General features: G+C 41.9%; 1 protein-coding gene across 1 annotated transcript in view; it reads left to right on the top strand.

The window, feature by feature from the left end:
• NRAP (nebulin related anchoring protein) overlaps positions 1 to 25,468 on the top strand; it is a 63,656-nt gene that overhangs the window by 34,820 nt on the left and 3,368 nt on the right. Inside the window, exons 22-39 of the mRNA XM_025203176.1 lie at positions 1 to 89; positions 473 to 580; positions 1,415 to 1,726; positions 4,341 to 4,445; positions 8,056 to 8,154; positions 10,253 to 10,357; positions 10,761 to 10,868; positions 11,810 to 11,923; positions 13,209 to 13,406; positions 14,318 to 14,422; positions 15,309 to 15,407; positions 16,159 to 16,263; positions 16,601 to 16,708; positions 18,086 to 18,397; positions 20,769 to 20,873; positions 21,553 to 21,651; positions 21,742 to 21,846; positions 24,724 to 24,831. Of these exons, the coding sequence (XP_025058961.1) occupies positions 1 to 89; positions 473 to 580; positions 1,415 to 1,726; positions 4,341 to 4,445; positions 8,056 to 8,154; positions 10,253 to 10,357; positions 10,761 to 10,868; positions 11,810 to 11,923; positions 13,209 to 13,406; positions 14,318 to 14,422; positions 15,309 to 15,407; positions 16,159 to 16,263; positions 16,601 to 16,708; positions 18,086 to 18,397; positions 20,769 to 20,873; positions 21,553 to 21,651; positions 21,742 to 21,846; positions 24,724 to 24,831 (2,384 nt within the window). The remainder of the gene's footprint in view (positions 90 to 472; positions 581 to 1,414; positions 1,727 to 4,340; positions 4,446 to 8,055; positions 8,155 to 10,252; positions 10,358 to 10,760; positions 10,869 to 11,809; positions 11,924 to 13,208; positions 13,407 to 14,317; positions 14,423 to 15,308; positions 15,408 to 16,158; positions 16,264 to 16,600; positions 16,709 to 18,085; positions 18,398 to 20,768; positions 20,874 to 21,552; positions 21,652 to 21,741; positions 21,847 to 24,723; positions 24,832 to 25,468) is intronic.

Below are 25,468 nucleotides of genomic sequence, written 5' to 3'. Positions count from 1 at the left end.
GGAAAGAGCAGTACCTTCATCATTACACCATCAGCAAAGATGAACCTCTCTTCATACAAGCCAGGACAAATGCTGCAAATATTAGTCAGGTACTGTATTGATAGGGCTAAGCCATGTCGCTTTATCCTTTGGTGTTTATAGTTGAGTGGTATTTCACTAAGCGGATATGGATGTTTAAATGCAACAACTCCAGAAACATTTTGTTCACTTTTGCTGAAATGCCCAGACATCCTACTGCTCATCTACGGCCTTGTCCTTTTTAGGTCCCAATCCATGCTTGACTTCATTTAAGCGAGTCATCCCACCATCCTATGAGTAATTCCATGGGAATTAATTTGGTACTTTGTAGGATAAGTTACTACTAGTTGATGGTAGGGTATCAGCATCTTGTCTGAAATTTCTAAGTGCTACTGTAAAGAGGATAACACAAGTTAATAATCATAACGTGGTCACATTATTATCATCGTTCTAGAACCTGTACAAGAGTAGCTGGGAGAAACAGAAGGAGAAAGGATTTGAACTTCGTCTTGATGCATTGTCTTTCTTGACAGCTAAAGCAAAGAGGGATCTGGCAAGTGATGTGAGTATGAATTGCAAGAGCTGGGAGAGGTAGTATGCCATGTCCATATCATGGTGCTAAGGGGTCCCTTCCAGTGGCTCTCATTTTGCCCATCTTCCTCAGTGCTTCAAGTCACCTTTGTTCCTCTTTCAGTCAAGAACAATGGAAAGGTTCTGTAAACGAAAGGTATTCAATAACTGGCCAAAAGAAAACGTATGACCAAAGACTGACCATGCAGCTGCTTCCCCATTTGCAACTCTTCTACACATGTGGGTGAATGTTCAAAATTGGAAACTGAAAACCTCCCTTATAACACTGCAGAATAATCCATTTAAGTCATTGGTCTGGCCCACCAGCCAGAAAATTCCTGAAAGAACTTTCTGACATAGAAAAAGTCCTCAGAATATATTGGTTTTCTTAGAAATATAGATAATTTGGGCTGAGTTTTTCATCTTTTTGATGACATGTAATATTGAGAGAGGTTTCTTTTTTATATAAGCCTAAGGGTTTCTAAGCTACTCTAATTCCCTTTTGCAAACAGACATTTTGATTGCTTGCACTGAAGATTCAGAATGCTTTAGAGACTAGATCTTATTCTCTTTTCTCTCCTGCATTAATGTAAGATCAAGTGCACCTCTGGGAAGAGATCAATTTACAAATGAGAGTCTTATTTCTGCAGTATTTTACCAAATAAAAAAAAATCCAAATACATTTTGAGGGAGCCTGGAAAAGGACAACGAATGGAAAGACCTTGTTTGTTTTAATTTAATGGACCACTATTTTTTGTTGTTAATGACTACAACCTATCTGCCTCTCTTTGTAATCTATGGGCCATTTTTTTTCACTTTTTTACAGATAAAGTATAAGGAAAGTTATGAGAAGGACAAGGGTAAATTGATTGGAGTGAAAGGTGTAAAGGAAGACTCACAGATGGCTCATTCCTTTCAAATGTCCAAGTTACAGAGTGACCTGGAGTACAGAAAGGCATTTGAGGACGTAAAGACTCAGTATCACATCTCCATGGATATGATCAATCTTGTGCATGCCAGAAAGGCTCAGAATTTGGCCACAGACAGAGGATATAAGACAATGCTGCATCATTACACTGCCTTGCCTACTGACATGAAGGTGGAATGGGCTAAAAGGGCCTATGGCTTGCAAAGTGATGTAAGTTTACAAGCTCATGCTTTTTAGCCCTTTTGCATGGTTGAGAATTTTTCTAGGTGAGGATTCACTAAGTTATTGATTTATTCAATTAGGACCAGAAAACATTCCAGTTTATATTCGCTAAAGCCAGGATTCAAACCTATGTATCTATAGTTAGGTGGGGCAACACTGAAATAATAGTCTCCTTCCTTTAGTGGATGAATCAGTTTGACTGCATTAGGTACCTAGGACCTGCAGAGTCAGTACAGGGATTTCAAAGTGCCTTAAAAAGATTCAGGTTTAGGCACCCAGGTTCTCTACACAGAGAACAGGGAGTGGTAGAGACCTCCAAAGGGTAATTAAGAAAGTCTGGAGACAACTAGAGCTAGCCAGTAGGAAATACTAAATGCGGGTGTTTGCACACCTGCCCCTCTCAGGACACTAGGCACCTGACACATGTTTGCCTTTACACATCACCATTCACGCACTGCCAAATGGTTTCTGAAGGCTGGGACCTTCGAAAGAAAATCATGACCATCTTTTGCCCAGTAACTTAATAGTTAGAGGGGATTTGAACCCAAATCTCCCAGGAGAGTGCCCTGGCCAACAAGCTGCAGAATCGAGTAGGTGAAGACATGCCTCTTATCTGCTGTTGACGGGGCAGCTACGAGTGAAAGAGTGCTGTGGGCAGGAGAGCAAGGAGAAGGAAGTCTGCCTTTGTAGCCTTGCAGGGGATGCCTTTCTCCTGGGAGAGAGGAGTCCTGTGATCCAGACCCTGTGGCTAGGATTATTATTATTTTTTAAATCAATACCTGTCTAATGTAAAATGTGTTAGCAGCGCTAGGCACAAGCAAGGAGAAGCATGCCTCTGTATCCCAGTGGTTACAGCAGTCCCTTGGCAGAGTCCTAACTTCTAGTTTCTGTGCCAGGGTAATGTCTGTGTTTAACCAGTGCCTGTCCTCTGAAATGCATGAACAACTTTGGAAGCAGGGCAGTGCAATAATCACCAGGCTACGGAGAGATGGAGAGTGACCTTACCCAGGCTATTCAATTGCCTTGCAGTTAGGGTCTTCCCTTGGGAAATGGGAGATGTGGGTTGAAATCCCATCAAGATGAAGAGGGCTTAGATCCCAGATCTCACATGTCCTAGGTGAGTGGTAACTGCTAGGTCAGGGGTGGGCAAAATGCGGCCCACGGGCTGGATGTGGCCCACCAGGCCATTCCATCCAGCCCACAGGGCCCCTAAAAAATTTAGAAAATTAATATTAATTTGCCCCTGGGCTGCCTGTCATGTGGCCCTCGATGGCTTGCCAAAACTCAGTAAGTGGCCCTCCGCCCAAAATAGTTGCCCGCCCCTGTGCTAAGTTCTTGGGAAAAAGGTGCACTTCATTGCAACCACACTAGAGCGTAGGGAGGAGTCAGCTGCTCTGAAACCAGTGCGTACCACCACATGCATAGACACGCCAGCACAATCATATAGGAACTTTATGGTCCGTAGTGGAGGTGGCAATTAAATGTGATCGCTGCTGATACAGGGCCAATTTGAATGGTTTTTTTGGAATTCAAATAGCTAAACTGCCTAAATGTCACACAAAAAGTGTCTAAATCCTGGCCTCCGCTAATTAGAGAGACAGCTTTTGGATCTTCAGGAACCAGCATGTATTTGTACAGCTCAGTTGTAGTTAAAAAATAAGTCTTGCCATAATTGTTTTGCTTTAGTGTAGCATCTTTAAACACTACTCACAAAGTCTACAGCCAACACTAAGTAACCTGCTCACCTATGCAGGAGGTTTATTTTTCACCTTTGGCAAAAGCATGGAGTGAGGGACAGAGAAGCCAAGTAATTTACCCAAAGTGGTGATGAAATTGAGTACAGAACTCAACAATCAGTAGTCTAAGTGCTCTGGCTTAACCATTAAAGATGGTCTGTGTTTTCTGTAAACCAGATTTGCATTCTTTAAGGATTTAGGCTGTGATTTTCAAAGGAGTCTAAGGAAGTTAGGTGTCCAAGGCCTATTCAAATTCAGTGGGAGTTTGGTGTCTAACCCTCTAGTCTCTTTTGGAAATCTCAGTTACCATGGAAAAATCAATTTATTTATTTTTATTTTATTTTTGCGGTTTATTGGGGGTGGGGGTTGCATTCCTACTGTTGCTGAGCAGAAAATTTAGGGACAGGTGTTCAGGTAAGTACCCCTCACCACTAGCAATGTTGGCCGAAAGCAGCCGAGACTGTTGCGACACAAAGTATTAAGTGCGGGTGAACTGCTCTAATGTGATTCTGTGTCACAACTCCTCATTGTCCTGCAAGATCCTTTGAAACAAGGCCCTTCTGGCAAGCCTCTGTACATAAGAAAGCAAATCTCTTTGTGCTCAGGGTAAGAATTAAAGATGACAGTATTGGACTGGGCCAATCTTTTTAAAAGATCACCTTGCAAAGCACACCCTAGAACTGTTAGTAGGTGGTGATGTGGCCATCGCTATAATTTTTTTGCCTTAACTGCAACTGTGTAGAAGCGAATAAAACAAAAGCAGGCACTAATTTGACTCGGTTGGTGTTCCTGAGATGTCTGAATCCTTTAATGGCACTTTAAATGTATGAGCACCAACAATGGGGCATTTTTTTTTTCTTTGTCAGAACCGATACAGAGCAGATTTGAACTGGATGAAAGGAGCTGGATGGATAGCCACTGGGTCATTAAATGTGGAGCAGGCTAAGAAGGCAGGAGAACTCATTAGCGAGGTGAGATTTCATGACAGCATGTAACAGAACTTGCTGCATAATGCGTGCAAAATGTCTGTATAAAATTAAAATAATTTCCACTCAAAGGGGAAAGAAAAAGGCATACCACATGAAAGCCCTCCAAACTAGGAATAGGACTGGTAATTAGAGGGAAGCCAGATACCAAACACACACCAGTAGGAGTCCATATAGCCTTTGCAAAAACAAAGTAGGTGACAAATGATATTATGAATAATAATGGAAATCAAACAGTGCTCAATTGCTACCCACTAGCCTACCTTTTTAATGAAGCAGAACAGGAGAGATGATGAAAAGATGCAGTGATTGCACCCAGAACCTCCTTTTGTAACATATACAAGTTCTTTCTTGCTCTCTTTTTCTCATATATTCACAGCAGAATTGAAATTCATACGGATCTCTCTCGATCTGTATCCATCTGCCTTATCAGTTCTTATCCTTATTCTCCCCATGACCCCACATTCACCCACTTGAAAAGTGTGCTTTTCAGATGAGTTCCAAAATCCTTTGTGCCAGTTCTTGCAGCCCTTCAAAGGAGTCACTGGCACAATCAGTTCAAGGGCTTGTGGTGTGTCATTTTTTTTAAGGGGAGTCCTGTTGGCCAGATCAACTTCAGTAGCAAAATAAAGACTTACGACCCCGTGGATGACCATTGGTGATGCGTAGAGGGGGAACCATCCATGAACACACTGAGAATAATGAGGAACCACATGTTTTATCTCTTCAGCAGAGATGCAATTATTCTTTAGCATGGGGCTGTGGACCGCATTGACATTTTCCTATGTAATTTTCATAGATTTTCATAGACATCAGGGCTGGAAGGGACCTCGGAAGATCATCGAGTCCAGCCCCCCGCCCAAAGGGCAGGAAGTCAGCTGGGGTCATAGGATCCCAGCAAGATAAGCATCCAGTTTCATCTTGAAGGTGTTCAATGAAGGCGCTTGAACCACCTCCGGTGGCAGGCTGTTCCAGACCTTGGGGGCTCGGACAGTAAAGAAGTTCTTCCTTATGTCCAGCCTGAAACGATCTTGAAGTAGTTTGTGACCATTCGACCTCATCATCCCATGGGGCGCTCTGGTGAACAAACGTTCCCCCAGATGCTGGTGGTCACCCCTGATAAACTTGTAGGTGGCCATCAGATCACCCCTGAGCCTGCGCTTTTTCAGGCTAAAGAGCCCCAGGGCTCTCAGCCTGTCGTCGTAGGGTCTGCTTCCCTGACTTCTGATCATGCGCGTGGCTCTTCTCTGCACTCTCTCAAGCTTCTCTACATCCTTTTTGAATTGTGGAGCCCAAAACTGGACACAGTACTCCAGCTGCGGCCTCACTAAGGCCGAGTACAGGGGGAGAATGACGTCCCGGGATTTGCTTGAGAAGCATCTATGGATGCAAGCCAGCGTTTTGGTCGCTTTACTAGCCGCCGCATCGCATTGCAGGCTCATGTTCATCTTGTGGTCAACGATGACCCCCAAGTCTCTTTCTTCCATAGTGCTAGCCAACATAGCACTGCCGAGCCTATAAGGATGCTGCGGGTTTTTTTTCCCAAGGTGGAGAACCTTGCATTTATCGGCGTTGAACACCATCAGATTCTCGTCCGCCCACTTGCTGAGCCTGTCCAGGTCAGCCTGGATAACCTGCCTGTCTTCTGGTGTGGATGCTTTGCCCCAAAGTTTGGTGTCATCAGCGAACTTGGCCAGTCCGCTTCTGACTCCAGTGTCCACATCATTAATGAAGATGTTGAACAGTATGGGTCCAAGGACAGAGCCTTGGGGGACCCCACTGGTCACAGGACACCACGATGAGTGACTTCCATCGATTACTACCCTCTGGGTCCGAGGGTAGTATCTTCTGTAGCGAGAAACTATATTTCTAGAGACTGAGCCAGATCCTCCTCTGGTAGTTTCACTGAAGCCAGTAGAACAATGCCGGCCTGAATCTGGACCGCTATTATTATATGGTGCAAAAGTTCACAAAAATAATTATTCTTCATTGGCATTAGTTAGGCATCATCATTGGCAAAGAAACCAAGGGCTTGCTTGGCTGTGAAGACTGTCTTTTGCATTGGTCCCCCTAGATGAGGCTGGACCTAGGTTTGTATGGCAATCCTTGCTTTCCTGCTGTGTTGCAACAGTAATGCAAGCAATAGCAAGTGGTGCAACTTCGGACTCCAAAGCTGTTAATCCATCACTTTTATATTATTTATAATCTATATTAATTTTCACAATTATATGAATACATCTTGTAATATGATTTAAGCAGCTTTAGGAGAACTATATCGACCATTTGATAAAGCAGCATCCTAGCTGTTTATTACTGCAGAGCTCTTCTTCATTCCCGGACAAATTCTGATAGCTATTAAGCCGCCTGCCTCTCCAGGTAAAGTCAATGGGAATTACAAGTTGCTCATTGGCTAAGAGTTACTTTGAAACCTAAAAACTGTGGTGAGGAGTATATAAAAGTAATTATGTACTTCATAGCCTTGTCAACTTTTTAAATCTAAAGGATCCTAAAGATCACATTTGAACCTTGACAAGTATTTAGTTTTTTGTTGATCGTGATTTATTTAAAGTAGGTTTTCAGGGCTTTAGGTTTGGATGCTGAAATATAAAGTTTCCAAAACTGCCATAACCATCCCAATATATATTGACTTGAGAACTTACCTTAGGTGTCAGCTTGCTAATATGCCACCTCTATTTGCATTATTTATATTTCAAGGTCACTCAGTGCCTATACATGAGCATGGAAGCTGCTTTGGAACGCTGTAATTACAGTGCATTGGTGCAGACTTGATTAATCAAGTCTGCTGGAGCATGGTAATTAATTGCCGCACTCCAGGCAGCCTTCGCGCCTTGTGTATCAACGTCTCCGTGCTTCAAAATGGATATGAGGGCACTTTCTTTGAAGCTCGTTTGATGAGCTTTAGATAAAGTGCCCCTGCTGCCATTTTGGAGCATGGGGACGGTGATGCATGAGATGCTCCAGATGCTTTAATTAGAGTGGCTCTTGGAGTGCCTTCCCCACCTCCAGAGCATGCGTATAGATGCCCTCAGAAGCTACTGTACGTCCCTTCAAATAAACAGAATTAAAATTAGCTCATATAAAATCAGCAAAAAGTAAGCATATATGGGTGACCATGGAGCCATAAACATTTTGCCATGTTTAGATGTTAGGGGGAAATGCAAAGCTTCAAACAATGAGTTACCCAGTGCCATTATTAGCGCAGTACAATTGGACACCAGGTCTTGCTTAAAGGAACTATGAATAAAAAATGCAATCAGTTGTTCTGTATTTGAAGCCATTTGCAAAAAGGCTTTCAAAGCCCAGGTCCCAAAGTATTTTAGGAGGCATAATCTGATCTTGCAATGTTTTCTTTATGTTTAGGAAGAAATACTTTAATATTAATCAGCAAAAGGTTATTGTTAAATTGAAACAAATATTAATCTGAAAGTACCTGGGACATAAAGATGAGGAAAGAGGAATAATAATTATGTTCACAAATTCACTCTAATCTTGAGCAACCTATGATTTTTCTCTTTCAAATAGCATGAAAGAGCAGCACAAAATTCACAGCTTTGATCTTTTTTCTGCTCAACAGAAGAAGTACCGTCAGCATCCATATGCTTTGAAGTTTACCAGTATTAAAGACACTCCTGAGATGATCCAGGCTAGAATTAGTTATAACCAGGCTGTGGATGTAAGTTATAATGTATATACATTATGATTATAAGAATGGTATCCTCTTTGAACGCCCTGATTGAAGAACTGGCTTTCTCTTTCTAAGATTATTCTTGGGAACCATGAAACTCCTATGTTATAGTGAGGTGCACCTTACAAAGCGCATGTTTTTTTCTTAGACTGGAAAGCTTGCCCCTTACACAGGTCAGTGCAAACTCCACGGGGCAGCCTATGCAAAAATATGTTGCTGGAGTCTGATTTCAGAGGGGAACTGACCTGCTTGCTTTATTGAGAGCTTTTTGACCTTTTGAAATCCAGTAAGAAAGAAGCAATTTGGTTTCTTTATCATTTTCAAACCAAGATGTTCTACATTATGGGTTTTTGTGCTGAGGCTTGAGATAAAGAGTATGGAGTGGCATGGCAAGGAAGAAAAAATAAATTAATAATTTCAAGCTGTCATCCTGCTGAGAGAGAAATCCAGGCGGGGGAACCTAAAAGGGAAAAATTGAAGCTGTTTGGTCTTTAAACCTGTTTATTTTTAAATAGAAGGACTATTTCAAATTGTTGTAGACTTAACTGAGATAATGTGGAGATGAACAGTAAGCAAAAGTCACTCAACAAAGACAAGTTCCAACCAAGAGATGTTTTATTGATGAGGCAAAACACTTGTGAACATAGGTATTTTTTAAATAAAGAAGATAGCAGAGCTTTGTGTAAAACAAATGCAGCTGTGATATTACAGTACTTATGCCTTTGGTAGAGCTAATAAGATTCAAAGGGCCTACAACTAAAGCAGGTAAATGTGAATCAGTTTGCTCTACTGAGAAATATCAGCTCAGTCTCACAGATACTCCATGTGTGGAGCTCAGATGGGCTTTCTGCTCATAAAGCACCTACACATTGTTCCCTTCCACAGCTAAGAAGCAGCACTTGAGAAGCAGAGAGGTTATTTCCAGTCTAGGGGGTATAGTCCTTGCAAACATCAGAACATGCCCTAGGGAAGGTGCGGGTGTTGGGAGAGGAGATGAAGACCTCTTGCTTTCAAAAGTTGATGTATACTAGTTTCCCCAGTAGGTAACACTGTAAAGCCAAATGCCAGGGGAAGCTGAGAGGTAGTGGAGTCACCCCGACCCCAGGCCCAGCCTAGCCATGCAGCAGGGGTTGGAGCCTAGCCATGTGGCCACCACCACAACTGCATGGTTGAGCCAGTCCAGTGCCACACCTGATGGTAAGCGGAGGGAGGTAGATGGGGAAAAGGGAACTAGAAGCTGCAAAGGGCAGGTGGAGGCAGGAGGCAGTGGCTTCTGCGGATTTAACTCTGACCCCAAGTCAGGGTCGGGGTTGGGATTGGGGCTGGAGACAGATCCGGAACCAGAGCTGCCACAGCTGCCTGCTCGTCTCCCCTTCCCTCACTCCTTCCTGCACTCAAATCCAAGACAAGGGGATTTTTCCCCCCTCTGTTGAATAGGGAGAGTAACATCATCTTAGATTTGAGTAAATGCAGCATGTGTATTGGTGCCATGCATAGCAGCATGTGCATTGGTGCCATGCATAGCAGCAAATATGGCAAATCCTCCTGAGTTTCTGGTTTAACGGTTCATACGACTGTATTCTTTTGTTTTGGTGGATAACGTGGGAGCACTGCAAGGTGATGTTGTAACAGTGTCTCCGCATGGTTTTACTGAGAATTGACAATCTTTGAAAGAGGAAGTCCACGGAGCCTCAATTCCCACTGAGTTCAATGAGAATTTGTAGGTGGGTCAGCACCTCAGATAATCTAGTCTCTCACGGGTACACATTTTTAATAAAAAGGCTGTTAGTAATTAGCTGTCTCTTTATTTGCATGTAATGAAATATTTATCAAATGCCCCTGGAGAATTGTAGGGTCTCACTCTCCTTGGTTTTGTATCCATATCACTTCTCTGGAGTTTCTTCTAATTTGAGAGGAGTATTGGGCTCCAAGATTTTCCAAAGTATCTGGATTAATGTGCTTTCCAGTATTATTGCTGCTACTTCTTTGTGTGCTTTCTTTTTCATAAATGCACATTTTGGTGGTTTTGGCTGAACTGGTGATTGGATGTGTACTCAGTATTCAGAGATTCTTCTGCTTTTTCCAGAGACTATACAAAGAGCATGGAGAGAGCATAAAACATCATTATACACCTACAGTAGATCTTCCTGAAGTCCTTCAAGCTAAATTAAATGCTATGAATATCAGTGAGGTAAGAATGTCAAAATTCAGCCCTTAACATTTTGGTGAAAAGTGAAAAAATTAAGCGAGTTCTTTGCCAGTTATACAAAACCATACATCATGGGAAATTCCCTTCCTGTCCGCCCCATATGATCATTTTAGGGCTTCAAAATAAAGTAGTGAAGCAAACATGAAGAAGTTAGACCCCCTAGAAAGATCAAGAATAAACTACCAAAGAAATCATTAATGCCCCTGTTACTAAGACTTGTGTTCTGGTTTATATTTGTGTTGTACTGGTAGCTTTACTTCAATGAGGTCCATCTGCTGGAATAAAAAGAAGCAAATACAATAAAGCTTTTATAATAACAGCAAAGATACAACAGTAATTTTCAGAGCAGTAAATTCATTTTGATTTGTTCAATATTTCCAAACAGATTCACTACAAGGAATCTTGGAGCAAGATGAAAGATGGTGGATATAAATTGAAATTGGATGCTATTCCTTTCCAGGCAGCAAAAGCTTCAAGTGAAATCATAAGTGATGTAAGTGAATTTTCTACTAATATTTTCCAGTAGAAAGTACCAGTACTTAAGCCTGTTTTGGCTGTGCTGAGTGAGTGCTTGGGGAAACAGTATGTCCATCCAGCACTATGGCTGAGAAGGATCCGTTCAACCTTTGACAGTGCTTTTGAGACTGCAGATCCAAGAGGCTGTACTGGTGACTGTGTGTTTAATGTGACAGCCACTCACAAGAAGACATACTGATATGACCAACTCAGTACAGGCTATTGAACAGTCAAATCGGATAGCTAACGATTTCGTCATGGTCTATCTAGGTCAGATATGAAGGAAAACTCTCTAGTTAATAGGTTTCAGAATTCAACATTAATCTTTTGAATTACTTGGTACCTTGAAGCTGAATTTTTCAGGAAAAAATAGGTATAGCAGACTTCATTGGTATAAAAGACAGTAGCAACATAAAGTTTTAAATAGAAATACAGTAGGAGAGAACATCAGTCCAACAACCAAGATAAAGCCTCATAATATAAGAGCTTGCAATAAGATTAAGTCCTCTTCACAGCTTTCTGCACTTTTATATTCTTTTGTAGATTTTTCTAAATTGGTTAAAATACCTAAAATACCTGATAAGGAGCTCTTAGCATCCTTAAAGACGTATTACTTTTCCATCTCTTAACTCTTGGCATGGCACAATACATCTTTGCAAGTGAAATCAGAATTCATCATCCAAAGATAGCCTTGAGTTGCATAAGAAATACCCTTGTCTGCCTGTGTCCTTAAACTGACACAGCGACAACCTACACCCCTGAACAAGAACAAACTTTATGAGCACGTCAGCATTTTTTTTCTTTCCGTTCATTCATACAATTATTATTATTGTTTTCAAAAAAAGACAATCTTGACTGATACTTACCTCTCTTTTTTACCTGTCCTTTATCACATGCCTGTTATTTTTCCCTTTCCAGTACAAGTACAAGGAGGCATTTGAGAAAATGAAGGGGCAGATGTTTGGCTCGCGTGGCTTGGAAGGCGATCTTAACATTGCCCATTCGGTGCATGCCGCTTTGCTACAAAGCGACGTAAGTACGGGCGATCTTAACATTGCCCATTCGGTGCATGCTGCTTTGCTACAAAGTGACGTAAGTACAGGGACGTGGCAATGCCTGCCTAATAATGACACATCAGCATAGAAAGTGGGTGTTACTCTGGATAGGTTTCTTGGCACAGTACCTTGATACCCAAAGCTTGCTTTGCACTGGGCCACTCCAATAATTACATAATCATTATTCTTTTTTATTAAATACAGTAACTATCCTTAGAGCAAAACAGCCCTATGCTGTATTTTTGCTCAAGCTTTCAATTCTGACAACTATTTCAAGGTATTCTGTGGCTATATAACTAAAGGGCAATTACAAAATGATTACAAATACTTACCAGCTGTTTCCCACTTCCTATTCTTCCCAAAAGCTGTATGTCAAATGCACTTACAGAGTTATATGCTGATTATTAGTCACACAGGCAGGTACCGAATATTGATGCCAGGTACAGCATAATGACTTCCTGAAAGATGCTCTGCATCAGCAAAACATTTCCCTGACTTTAAACTTATGAAAATGTTTTAAAGCTATTTAACAGGTGGCAGAGCCAGTTATTCTAGTAAATTATCACTATAATTTACTAGAAACAGAGTATTTTTTAAGTTCTTAGGTCATTGCAACTAATAGCAATAGTGGGCTTTACAACAAATGAGGAAAAACACTAGGTGTAGAATTAGGTTTCTTCCACATACGTATAACCATCGAAATGGTCTTGTGAACTTCAGTGAGATTATTCATGTGCTTAAAGTGGATGTGTATCTGAACCTCTCAAATCAGCATAAATGATAGGAAACTTCTGGCATACAAACTTTGAAGGATCCTAGCACTTCAGCTACATTTTCATGGCCAGAACCAATTAGTGTAAAGAGAAGGATGAAAATAAACTTAATGCAGTTGGTGGACTTTATCATTTTTTTAAACTTCAAAGAGATTTTGGGTGAAGATCTGACTTGATTTTCATTTTCTCCCAAATGGTTCAAACGTTGCCATTTGGTTTTTATTATCATGTGACGATTCCAAAGTTTTTGTGGAGGTTTGTAGAATTACTACAAATCACATTTGTGAAAATATAATTAACCAACAGTTCAACTGTGCGATTTCTAGTTTTGCATATAAATGAATTGCTTCACCGTCATTGTATTCAGCTTTAACTGGAACATAAAGACAGGTGAAATCTCAGTTGTTTAAATCTTTCCCTGTGAGCAACACTTGAATTTTAAACTGTCCAGTAGCCTATAAAGTAAACTGATATTTTTTTCTTTACTAGGTAAAATACAGGCAAGGTTCTGAGCACAGAAAAGCCCAGTTCCATCTGCCGCTGGATATGATAAATTTAGTCCATGCCAGGAAAGCCCAAGCTTTGGTCAGTGATCTGGAATACAGACAGCTGCTTCACCAGTACACTTCCCTGACTGATGATTTGAGATTACAGTGTGCCAAGAAAGCATCTAAACTACAGAGTGAGGTAACTCCATTCAGCTCAGTGTCACTGCCACCTGACACGGGCTACTTTTATTCTGTACTATTATAGCTATGGATATCTATTTGAACAGCAACTGTGAGATAAATAATGACTGTTTCCCCTTGATTACACCGAATAAGGAAATAGCTAGCTTACAAGGGTGATTGGACAGTGTATAATTACACCTTATATTACTTCTCGTTACAGTTTTGTTTGCTAACTGGCAGCACAGGTTTTACAAGTGGGAAGCATTTAACCGTCCGGTGTTTAGACTCTGTTGACTGTACAAACCTTTGCTGCAGGATTTGCTATGCATCCAAAAGTTATCAATTCATATCTTGCAAGAAGCCTGTTTTTAAAAATGTCAGTGTTATAAAACCTGTTATTTGGAGGTCCTGCAGCTCAGAAATATCCTTGGCACTGCCTGTGCAAGCAAAAATGCTCCTATAGGTCAGCTCAGCCCTTTGGAGAGTCTCAAGGTGTGACTGGGTGGTTTTGTGCCCTTGGTGGTGGCTGTAGGTGGGACAGCAACAGTGACCGTGGCAGCCACTGCTTCTGTACTCCCTCCCCTCCAAGGTGGCACTTGGGGCTAATGCCCTGTTCCCCACTGGCTTCCCCTGCATGGTTGCACTATTGATAGGATCACTTGTATTTCACTTTTTCAGGGACCTAAGCAGGGTGCAATAAGATTTCACTTAGGCACCCAAATCCACAAAGATGCCTGATAAGTGGAATAAGGTCTGGCCCATAGAGACAGTCACAATCAACTTAGTGTAAAGTACATAACGTCTTTGTAGTAGATACTACTTCTAATGGATTTATTTAAATAATCTCCTTGTGTAATTTTTTTTGATGAATAATTACAGGACATCTCAAATGCAAACTTGTAATTGCTTTTGCTTGGATTCCCAAAGAATTTATACAGGTCTGACATGAACTTTATGAGAGGAGTTGGCTGTATTACTCCAGGGGCCCTAGAAATTGAAGGGAAGAAGAAAGCTTCTGAACTCATCAGCGAGGTAACAAAAGAGGGTTTTGATTTCTCCACTACAAACAAGAGTTTGCCAGATGTCTTTCTATTAAACTGGGTTGGCAAACTGACTTACTGGATTAATGCAAGGCTCCCTCCCCTTTGTTTGATCAATCCATTTATGTGCTCACTACAGATAAGTGAACCTGATGAAGTTCAAGGTTTTGTACACTTTGCTAAGTGTTTACACAACCCTTTTTCTCCTGTGTTTCAGCCCCACGCGGTTGGCATTTTAAAGTGGTTTATTTTATGTTAAAAGCATGCCTTTCCAGCTCAAAGGGTGCCTGGACACTATTAGGTGTACAGTAATGTTCCCTAAAAGCTAGCCTGGCACACCGGACTTCAAAGCAAACCACAGACCCTACTTGCACACTCCTGCTCCCGTGTGCAAATAGCTTTGAAATGAGGCAAAATGAGTTTGCCCATCTCTGATGATCGGACCCTTTGCAATTGGGTCTGGCATTTGCTCGCAGTTCTCACCTAGCTTTTAAAGGCAAGTGAAACTGTAACTTTTCCTAAGAATGAACAGTAAAAGTTGCAGTCGACAGAGTCCATGTTAGGAAGGTCCGGATTTCACCAGTCAGTGCCAGGTTTCATAAAGGAGGAATAATCTATTTTTTGTGCTCAGAATAGGAGACCACTTTCTTAAACTATACATTGTTCCAATTTTATACCTCATTTTCACTAATGAAACATGAATCCAGTAGGTTCATGAGAGCAAGAGGTGAACTGGCTTAATGGTTAATAGATAATTATCCCTTTTCAAAGCATGGCTTTAAGCATGAGAAGTAACACCAAAGCATTAGGGAGACAGGTCCCTTATCTGACAAGACAACTTAGCAATTCTGTTCATTTTTCTTTGTGTGTGAACTCAGAGTAAATATCGTCAGCAGCCACATTCCTTCAAGTACACATCGGTGACAGACTCTCCTGGCCTCCTTCATGCAAAATTCAGCAATATGATTGCTAATGAGGTAGGCTCTACAAGCATGAATCAGAAAATATGCTTTTTAAAATGCAATGAGCTGAGGAAGGAGTGGGAAGGAGAGAACCTCGTTCTAAGAACCACGGCATATCAAGAGGAAAGAAAGCAGCACTGATCTGTGCTTTTGCACGGTTAATTCACCTTTTACTGTTCCTGGACAACCATTTCATGCCATTTGGTCAATCAGATCTCTCCTTTACAGCAGCATAAGTAGCCCCCATTTGAAGTCCTTCAATCAGTTTTCTCTCCTTGAATGCAAAGAAGGCAGCTACAAGGAGGATGTACTTGAGGGGGTTGATTTACATACAATCATCTGCTCCAAAGACCACCTAAGGCAATAACCTCTTGGCTAACTTCTGCAAAATTCCTGAGTGCCCTGTCAAATGCCATGCACGCCGACAGAAGGGAAAATCTAGGTACTTCAGAAACTGAGGCTCTCTCCTCTCCCGTATTCACAGAATTTGAGATAACTTCCTGAGGTCTTTTGATCTTCTATGAACACACTGGAGTACGGCAGCATCAATTCAGGGGACAGGATCTTGATATGAAAATGCAGCCAGAAGTATTCCTCGCAACCCAACAAACAAAACACCTCTCATCCCCCCACCCCCCGCATGCAGCCTCAGCCATTAGTGATGTTTAGTTTCGTTTTAACCAGCCATTTAAATTGTGGTCCATTGCTGTGTTATTTAAACACTGTAGAAAGGTGTTGCAGCTATTTTCTTTCATCTCTTTTGTAGCGCCTGTATAAAGCAGCAGGAGAGAACTGTCTGCATCGCTACACGCTACCCCTCGGTCTACCTGAGTTTACACAGGCACGAATAAATGCAGCCAACCTCAGTGACGTAAGCATCCCTTCTTTCTTAAACATGAGCTGGTATTTTGCTGAGGAGTGAGGTCTCAATAACCTACCAGATCTAATCCATTTCCGTTTTCTCTGCCGTGATTATATTTGTATACCTTTGCATATATGCAGGTCTGAAACATTCACATCGGCGTAAATAATAGGCCGTACACAGTCAGTTAGTAAGAGCTGCTATAGATAATAATAAAAAAAAGATCTTTGCTTGTGAAGAATTGACTGCCTAATGTCCAACAAATGCAAGAACTGTTCTTTGTTTCCTTCCTCATCCGGCATTTAAAAATGAAGCTGGACTCTTACATGCACCTTTTCCGCTTTAGATAAAATACAGGGAATCTTGGCATAATCTACGTACTCAAGGCTACAAGCTGACAATGGAAGCAATCCCTTTCCAGGCTGCCAAGGCCTCCAGAGAAATTGCCAGTGATGTGAGTTGAATGATTCAACCTTCCATCTTGCCTAATTTCTGTTAACTTCATGTAAAACAATGTCTCAGGCAGATTTACTGAATTAAAGCGACCCTATAACCATGTGAGACAAGAATGTGGGACAGAATATATTACTTATGAATGAGATCCTTTGTGTGAATTAGAAAAAGGAGTCACAGCTAATCGGAAACCAAGCTCTGTCAAATATTGTCCAGTGGGAAACAGGCAGTGACTTAAAGTATATGCATATGGGCAAGCTGGGGAAGATTTTTCCATCTCACTAGGGTCTGGATCTCCCACATTTAAAAAACATGACCATAACTGTATAGCCACTTGCTTTTGGCATGGTTTGCAGAGTACACACGGGTCAAAATGATGCTTTGTATACCCATTGCCTTTGAAAACCAGGTGGCAGGTGGTCTCTGAATAAGAACTGCATGTCACAATAACTTCCCAAGAATGAATGCACATTTCCCTCTTTCTTGCAATTGTCTCTCTATCACTTGCAGCACACGACACCATTCACCTGTCAATAGCTTTAAGTCCTTTCTGCTTCTGCAATGAATTAAAAAAAAAAAAAAAAAAAAAAAAAAAAAGCTATAAGGAATACCCCTAATCAAACTAAAATGAAATCAAAATACTTAAAGTTGCATAGAATCAAGCTGCGTATTTTGTTACACCCAAAACAGTGCAATTTTGAAGGCTTTAAACATGTGTTTGTGCTTCTTGAAGCAACTACATTTAGTGATTACACGGTGCTCTTAGTCGCAGCTTCAGTTCTACTCTAAAAGGGTACAACTGTATAATAACATTACATCCACTTACAGCAAGACTGAATTTGGCCCTTCATCTTCAAAGCACTTTGTAAACATTAGCTACTATAATTTAATCCCCACAACTCCCTTGTGTGATAGCTAAGTGTTATTATCCCATTTAGCCTACCTACTAAACTCCTTAGGGCCCGGACCCTTTCTTTAAAGTTTCAAGCATGTTGTTGATGCTACATAAATCATCATTATCAGTCTCATTGCCATTTCACATCGAGGATAAAAGTAAGATCATAGAGAGAGGCCTAGTCAGAGCACTGATGAAAACTCATAAGTTTCTGGTGCTTATTCCTGCGCTGAGACCACTGTCTTTGTCTTTTCTCTCAAAATAATCTTCTATCCAGGGAAAATTGTTATTTTCTGTCTGCAGCAACTGGGTTGCGGTCACAAAGCTAAAGGGTATAGGGAGCACAATGCTGCTTTTTTGCATAGGTTTTGTCATTTGCATCTCTTTTCACATTCCCTTTTGTTTTTCTTGAGTTAAAAACACGTAAGCTGAAGTGAAACGTGGCTGCAGAAGCACCTTATCGCTGTCTCCTTTTCTTTGCAGTATCAATACAAGCACACCTTTGTGACTGAGCGAGGGAAGCACATCGGTGCCAGAAGCATTCTGGATGACACCAGGTTGCTGCACTGCTTCCATGCTGCTAAGTTACAAAGTGAACAAGAGTATAAGAAAGGGTCCCAGGAATTCAGGTCTCATTATCATCTGCCCATGGATATGGTGAATCTAGTCCATGCTAGGAGGGCCCAAGCCTTAGCAAGTGATCAAGATTACAGGAAGAGACTCCATGAATATACTGTGCTCCCAGAAGACATGAAGATGCAGTGGGCAAAGAGAGCCCACATGCTACAGAGCGAGGTAAACGCTTCCCTCGTGCTCACTGCCAATGCCAAAGTGACAGCGTGATAGAATAACCTCATAGGACTGATGCAACCCCCAAAATGATGTTTTGGCTTAAATGAGCCTGTAGACTCCTGCACACACGGGTGCAAAACCTGTGATTATGTACACAAACAGGAGGCTTGAGGCACAACGTTGTCACCCTGCACAAATGTGATGTTGGGAAGGAGGCTGCATATTCAGAGGTTAATTTTGAGTGTCATGTTTGGACGCTGTTTTGCAAGCAGGGCCACATTTCCAGTCAACCCACTCTGGTTGTATGAGTACAAATTACATGGTGAGAGTATGCATTCAGATTTGAACATCTTTTTCCTTGCATAAAGGATGCGCCGTTTTACTTGGTGCTTTTGGAGCTGTACTCCGTTGTTCACATATGCCATGGAAAGATGTGTGCATAGGTGACTGCATATATTAAGTTGCCTGTGTACAAATAGCTCTATTTTGACACTGTGGACCCAAAAGCCTTCTTTAAGTAAAAACTACACATCTTAATGCTCCTTAAGATGGCTTTGCGTTGCATAAGAAAAGAGAGCCTTAAACAATATTGGACAAATTCTTAACACGTCTTCAGGGAACTAATTTTTGTTGAACTCAGGATTTTATTGATAGATCAAATGATAGGATATTTGTTAGATTCAGCTGATCTCAATGAAGAAATATTAGTAGGCAGTCCATTTGTGAGAGTCTGAGCAGTAATCAAAGCACTGGAGACCTAGCATCCTGCTTTCTCACTCACAGTACATGGAATATAACATCCAAACTGTACTCTTCATTGCAACAAAAGGCACCTTGAAAACCTCCTATGTACTTCATCTCTTCAAATGAAAGCCAATGATTCGATTGAAAGATCCCTATTGGGTTTTTCTCTGTGTGTTTTAAATGTATCCAATTGTCTTTGTTCTTTGTCAGAGTGGAAAGAAAGGAAAAGTGTTGCCAGAGAAAACTCCAGGCTCCCCAAATAAAAAATAAACCATTGGCATGGGGCTTCGCAATGTGGTGAGGGGCGCTATCCATGTCTCTCTGCACCGCTTTGACAGCCCCACAGTCAGGCACAGGTGTTAACAACTAGAGATCACATGGGGAGAAAAACAGGCTTTGTCGACTTCATATGGGTGGATATTGTGCTGATCAAAGCGCCGTCCTTTGCAGTACAGGAAGATAACATTCCCGTTGTCTTAGCTCTGTGTCCTTACCGGGAAACTGCCATTGAAACTCTTAGTTTGCCTGGTAAGGGTTGAGTAAACTATGAATAAGGACCTCAGGATTTGGCTCTGTGTAATTAGAGACGTTGTAAATCATCCATAGAAAGACTTTACAAGGCATGTCACCCAGATTAGTCAAATGCTGTATTGCAAGAATCAAGCACAGTGATTCGCAGCCAGGGTGCTGCCAGATCTTTTGAAGGGTGCTGTCAGATGTTAGGAGATAAGGAGCTCAACTAAGCAGATGAGTGCAGGCTCAGGTTCGTCCCCCATTTTGACTGCCAGGCCCTTCTGCAAGGAGGTAAGCACTGTAATCTGTCAATTAATTTTTGAAATTCGAGGCCACTTATTTCACAAAAGTTACAGAGGAGCCTCTCGGGCCAATTGAAGGGTGCCTCGAAACCATGAAGATAGTCACTGATCTAGGACGCTCACTGATGGAGATTCCTGGCCCATCTGCCATCTAGCAGGAATAACATTTTGCAGCTGAAGAGCCTAGATAAGTCTGATTGCTCTGCAGCACTCCTTTGAATGAAATAACCATGATTCCCATCCTACATCTGGGGATTTGTGGTACAGACCATTTAAGTGAATTGGCTAAGGCTCCACAGTGAGTCACAGCCAGTCTGAAACAAAACCCAGGGAGTTGGGTTCACATCCCCCTTGCTACAGCCACCGGGACTGATTTGTGTTCCCCCATTTCTCTTGTCTAGTATGAAACTTAGATCACGGCTCTACACAATGTAGAGCAGAATACCGCTGTCATCTCAGAAAGAGGGGTTAATGAGAAAACAAGTGCTGGATAAAATAATTAGTATTCTTGAGTTGAACCTACCTCAGAAAATGATTTTAAAAAGGGCTCTTTTACGCCGAGTACAAACAGGTTATTACTTTCTGCTTTGAGTCATGCTAATTCACTTGTGGGGCCTTCTCTTGCAACTTGCATATGATACATTATTTAATTCCTGGTGGAATGAACAAATGCAAACAGTTTGGCTTTATGATGTGATATATGCATGGCAAATGAAAAAGCCGAGACGCTAATATGAATCAGGGAGCCTTTTTAATAAACCCTAATAGCTGTGGATGCAAAACTGATAAAAGCTAACCAATTTCATTTTTAACAGCATCGCTATAAATCCGACCTGAACTTCATGAAAGGAGTTGGTTGGACGGCTCTGAGATCTCCGCAGATAGAAGCTGTGAAGAAGGCTGGCGAGCTCATCAGCGAGGTACTGATAAATCTTTCATGGGGTAGCACGTCTGTAGGAATTGTTTACCATCAAGGCTCCTCGTTACATGACACTTACGAGTGTAGCTGATCGGTTCCTTTTGATGCGGGAGCCTGTTTATACAAGGTGTACGTTACCGAGAAGTGGCACAGGAGATGCAAGTCCACTTGTGACATCCCCTGCATATTTCCTATTCAAAATGAACTGAAACTCTAAAAAAAAACCCCCAAACCAGGTAGCAATAAATAAATGTAGTCGACGCTGTGATGGAATGCTAAGCAGGTGATCTTGGGTTTTTTAAACTGCATCATGCTTTTAGGCATAACGGTGGCAGTCAAGTCGGATGGTGGATTAGCTCAGTCGGCAGCATTGATTATTTGAGAAAAATTGTGTATCGATCCTAATTACCGTTATTGAGATCTGTTGACGTGATCTTTTTAGTGCCAAGTCCGGTTTGCAGAGACATATTTGAAGGGGGGGGGGGGGGGTTCAAATTTTAATGATGACAAGAGGGTCGTCATCATTAAAATAGTGGCTGAAGCTAACGTGAAATAATTTTGTTTTTAACGCCATTGTCTCGTCACGAGGCTTTTCCTTGTTCGCTTTGTTCTTGCTGTCCCACATATGTAACCCGTCTGCATCCCCACCTAACAGAAGTCTCCTGCTTTTTCACATGCAGACAAGGTACCGCCAGAAGCCAGACAGCCTGAAGTTCACTGCAGTGGTGGACTCACCGGATCTGATCCATGCCAAGCACAGCTACATCCAGTGCAGCGATGTATGTTTTATTTGACTTTAACTGCTGTTAACTTGTCTTTAATGCTGCTCCCAGTTCTCCAGTAACACTAGATACTTTTTGATTTGACAGAGACTGTACAGATCTGGAGACTCTGAAGCACGGCACAGATACACCTTGCCTCCCGACCACCCAGATTTCATAAGAGCCCGTCTGAATGCACTTCATATCAGTGATGTAAGTGACAGATCCTTTTAAGTTAAGGTGATTGAATTAAGAGCAAATGGGGCAGCATAATAGGGATCAGAAGTGAAAAATCAAGGTTCTCTGGTCAACCCAAACGAAAATGAGAAAAATGGGACTCAAACAACAGGCGTAGATCTGTCAGGAGATGGTTTAGCAGACAGTACCATTTTATTGACCAGTGAATGGTTTTTCTCTTCCCTTTCAGAAGTAGTTCTGGTTTCTAGGTCTGCTTATTAGACACATTAGAAACAAATCAGCTTTGGAATAAACGATGCTGCTCTCTCTTGCAGTCTATTCTTCCTCTTCATAAGGCGGGCTTCAGTCTGTGTAAGCCGCTTCCCTGATGCACCTGAGTGCACCACCTAGAAACATGGTCCCCCATCTACTCCCACTCTGCCCAGGCTAAACCTGGAAATGAGGTAGTGCAGAGGCAATCCTGCCCCCGCTTTCTGTCTTCAGTATGCAGGACAGTGCGGAGTGCCAGCAGGATGGCTTAGCCACTTTATTTCAGAGTTTGGTATATCCAGAACCAGAGCGGTGAATGGGACCGTGCTTCTCCATACTTGTGTCCTGAATTGGTCCTTCAAGCCCTTGGTCATTTCTGTATGAGCAGCTTTATCCATCAAGTGATGCTGGCGAAATGGATTGTGTCTAGGGATTATGGGCAGTATCTACCGGAGAATTATTGTGTCCTAATGCCCTGCATGATTATACAGCCTCTAGCAGGAGAGAAGAGATGCTTAGGTGCGGATTAGTTTGCACGGTGCTTTGGGTTTTTTGCTGTGTGAATGTGAGATGTTGTTTGTTTTATTAATTGAAGCCTTAATAGAGACAGCTGGGTTAAACTGTAGAAAGGCTATCTGGCTGGAAGGCCAATTAAAGAGTTACAGAAGTGCACCCCTTCTTATCTACAATAATTGGGAGGAAGTGCTGCCAATTTGGAAATGTTCTCACTTGGGGCTAAGGCAAAAAAGTGAGCTAGATCCACTGCAGCTGGATCAGAATTGCCTTGTCCTGACAAATCACACATTGTCAGGCCTGCATGTAACATTTCTTCTCCAGACACTAATGTGGATCAGTCTGTGTTTGAACTCACACTGCATGGGGATATGGAGATCGTGGGAGTCTCTCATTAAACATCAAATTGTTTGTGGTTTATACCCAATTGATTCAAGTATTGCAGATGGGAGGCTGTTGAGGCAGGCTGACCTTACAGCGCACAAAAAGGCACGGCTATTTTAAAGCTGTGGAGATAAGTACAAATCCAATGAATATAATGTGTGAGGATGAGGACAAAACTATTCACATTGAGAGAGAGGAGGATGATGCGTGGGGTTCCAAATCAAAGGACCTATATGTCATATAAAGACTCTCAGTTTCACAGTAAAAAGCTTTGACAGGTTAGGAAAAAAAAAAAGGATGACAGGCAAAGACTGATAGCTGTATCGAGCTGATAGCAAACAGCACAACCTGAGAGTTATTTAATACAAATGGACCACTTCAGGATGTGGGGGAAACACTACAGCTCACCCTGTTCACATTTCATTGGGAGGTTTGATAGACCCCAGGCTGGTAATGACCCACAGGGACCATGCTCTGAAGATATTCGAGTAAAAGGAATTGGTGGTCTCAGTCCGGTCCGAGTGGTCTGCACCTAAAAAGGACGGTCTCAGTTTCCACTAGTTAGCATCCTTGTCCGAATCCTTCACAGAGGAGCAAAGAGCCGAGTGGGCATAGAGCAGGGGTGGGCAAAATGCGGCCTGTGGGCCAGATGCGGCCCATCAGGCCATTCTATCTGGCCCGCGGGGCCCCTAAAAAATTTAGAAAATTAATATTTTTCTGCCCCTGGCTGCTTGTAATGCAGCCCTCGATGGCTTGCCAAAACTCAGTAAGCGTCCCTCCGCCCGAAATAATTGCTTGCCCGTGGCATAGAGGCTGCGCCAGGACTACGGCCCCTCTGGATGGCCAGCCATTTGAGTTTGCACCGCTGCTACCCATGCTGCACCTGTTCTCTCGGTACAGACAGGACTTGAAGCTTCTTCACTTGTCACAAGTATCAAATTCACTTACAAAAAATAAGTCCTATACGAATGTACGTTAGAATCCGAAATAGATGTTGGCACTGCGTTCAGATGGCAGCGTACGTGAGGAAAACTAGACTATCGATTCACAGGGAGCAGGTGAATGAAAACAGAAGAGGCAGAACAGAAGTGCCACCTGAGATTTAAAGGAATCAGATCTAGTCATTATGTAGTTAGTACAGAGGATCTGACAATAGATCGCATCCACCCTGGAAGCTATCACAAAAATGCCACTACGTGGAAGACAGCCAGATGTAGAGCACTCTCTGCAACATGAGCATGCACTTCACATCCTCACAGTCGCACCCAATATGTTACAGGCTGTTGTTATACTAGATGAGTTAATGAAACCACGTATGGCACAGGACTGAAACAGCGAAGCTTGAAAAAACTGCTTACAAAACCTCAAGGCACTGAAACTCTGATGCTGTGAAACCCAAGGCACTGCAAGTGGATGCATCGTAAGACAGAATAAGGGCAATGCAGATGCAATATTGATGTAGCTGATGCCTCATAGTTTCTAATAGAAACTAAATCAAACCAAAGCCAATCCACATGCAAATGCCAAGAGCATCCTGGGGCGCGAATGCAAGCAGGAGAGATTTAATCATTATGGTTAGCACAAAAGAAACCGAAGTGCTGTGGAACCTGATCTCAAATCTTTGGAGCCTGTCAGGATGAATCCAGAGTGAAAAGTGCCCCGTAGAATAAAACATTCGTTACTGCAGCTACCAAACTAGGTTTAGGAGACAGGGGAAATGACTGTTGTCTCTTCTTTTTAACACAGAAAATGTATAAAACATCTTGGGAACAAACAAGGGCATTTGGCTACGATTTTAGGTTGGATGCCATCCCATTCCAGACAGCTAAAGCTTCAAGAGACATCGCCAGCGATGTAAGTAAAGTTAAGATAGGACTAGATAAAAAAGCCCATTAAACCTTGACATAGAAGCTAATTCTTGCAGATGAGTTTGGGAGAGGTGGGGGGCATATGCTTTTGCAGAACTACCTATGCAGAATTTGGATTCCTGTTAGCAATATGAGGTATTTGAGACGTTCAGTTTTGTAGGACATTTTGGGGGAGAAGTATGCTTATGATATAGTACTGTAAATTTGGTGCCCGATTAGTTATAACAGTGGGTTTGGCGAGACTGATTATTAAATGGCTCACCTCTGAACATACAAGAGTATAATAATAAAAAAAATAAGTGATGCAACTTGCATTACTTCAGTCATTTATCAACAAATAATTCAGGGGAGCATATACAGTCCCGGATATAAGGACTGATCTTGAATTAGCTGAGGTGTTGCATTGGATGACTTTGCAGAGCTGTTCTTTTTCTATGACAGTTATTGAGGATCTTAATTTCCGGTGGTTAAACATTTGTACTGTAATTAAAGGATTTGTTAAGAAAGACAGAATCACTTGGTCTCCATGTATAGATAAAAGTCTGTGTCTGCGGAAAGAAAGAGCTATTGATAGGGAAGGGTGAAATTTTAACAAAGAGACTTGAAGATTATTTCTCCCTGGA

Source organism: Alligator sinensis, unplaced genomic scaffold (genome assembly GCF_000455745.1).
Source record: "Alligator sinensis unplaced genomic scaffold, ASM45574v1 scaffold559_2, whole genome shotgun sequence".
NCBI lineage: Eukaryota > Metazoa > Chordata > Crocodylia > Alligatoridae > Alligator > Alligator sinensis.
The sequence above is the reverse complement of the archived record's forward strand: the minus strand, read 5'-3'. Positions and strand labels throughout refer to the sequence as shown.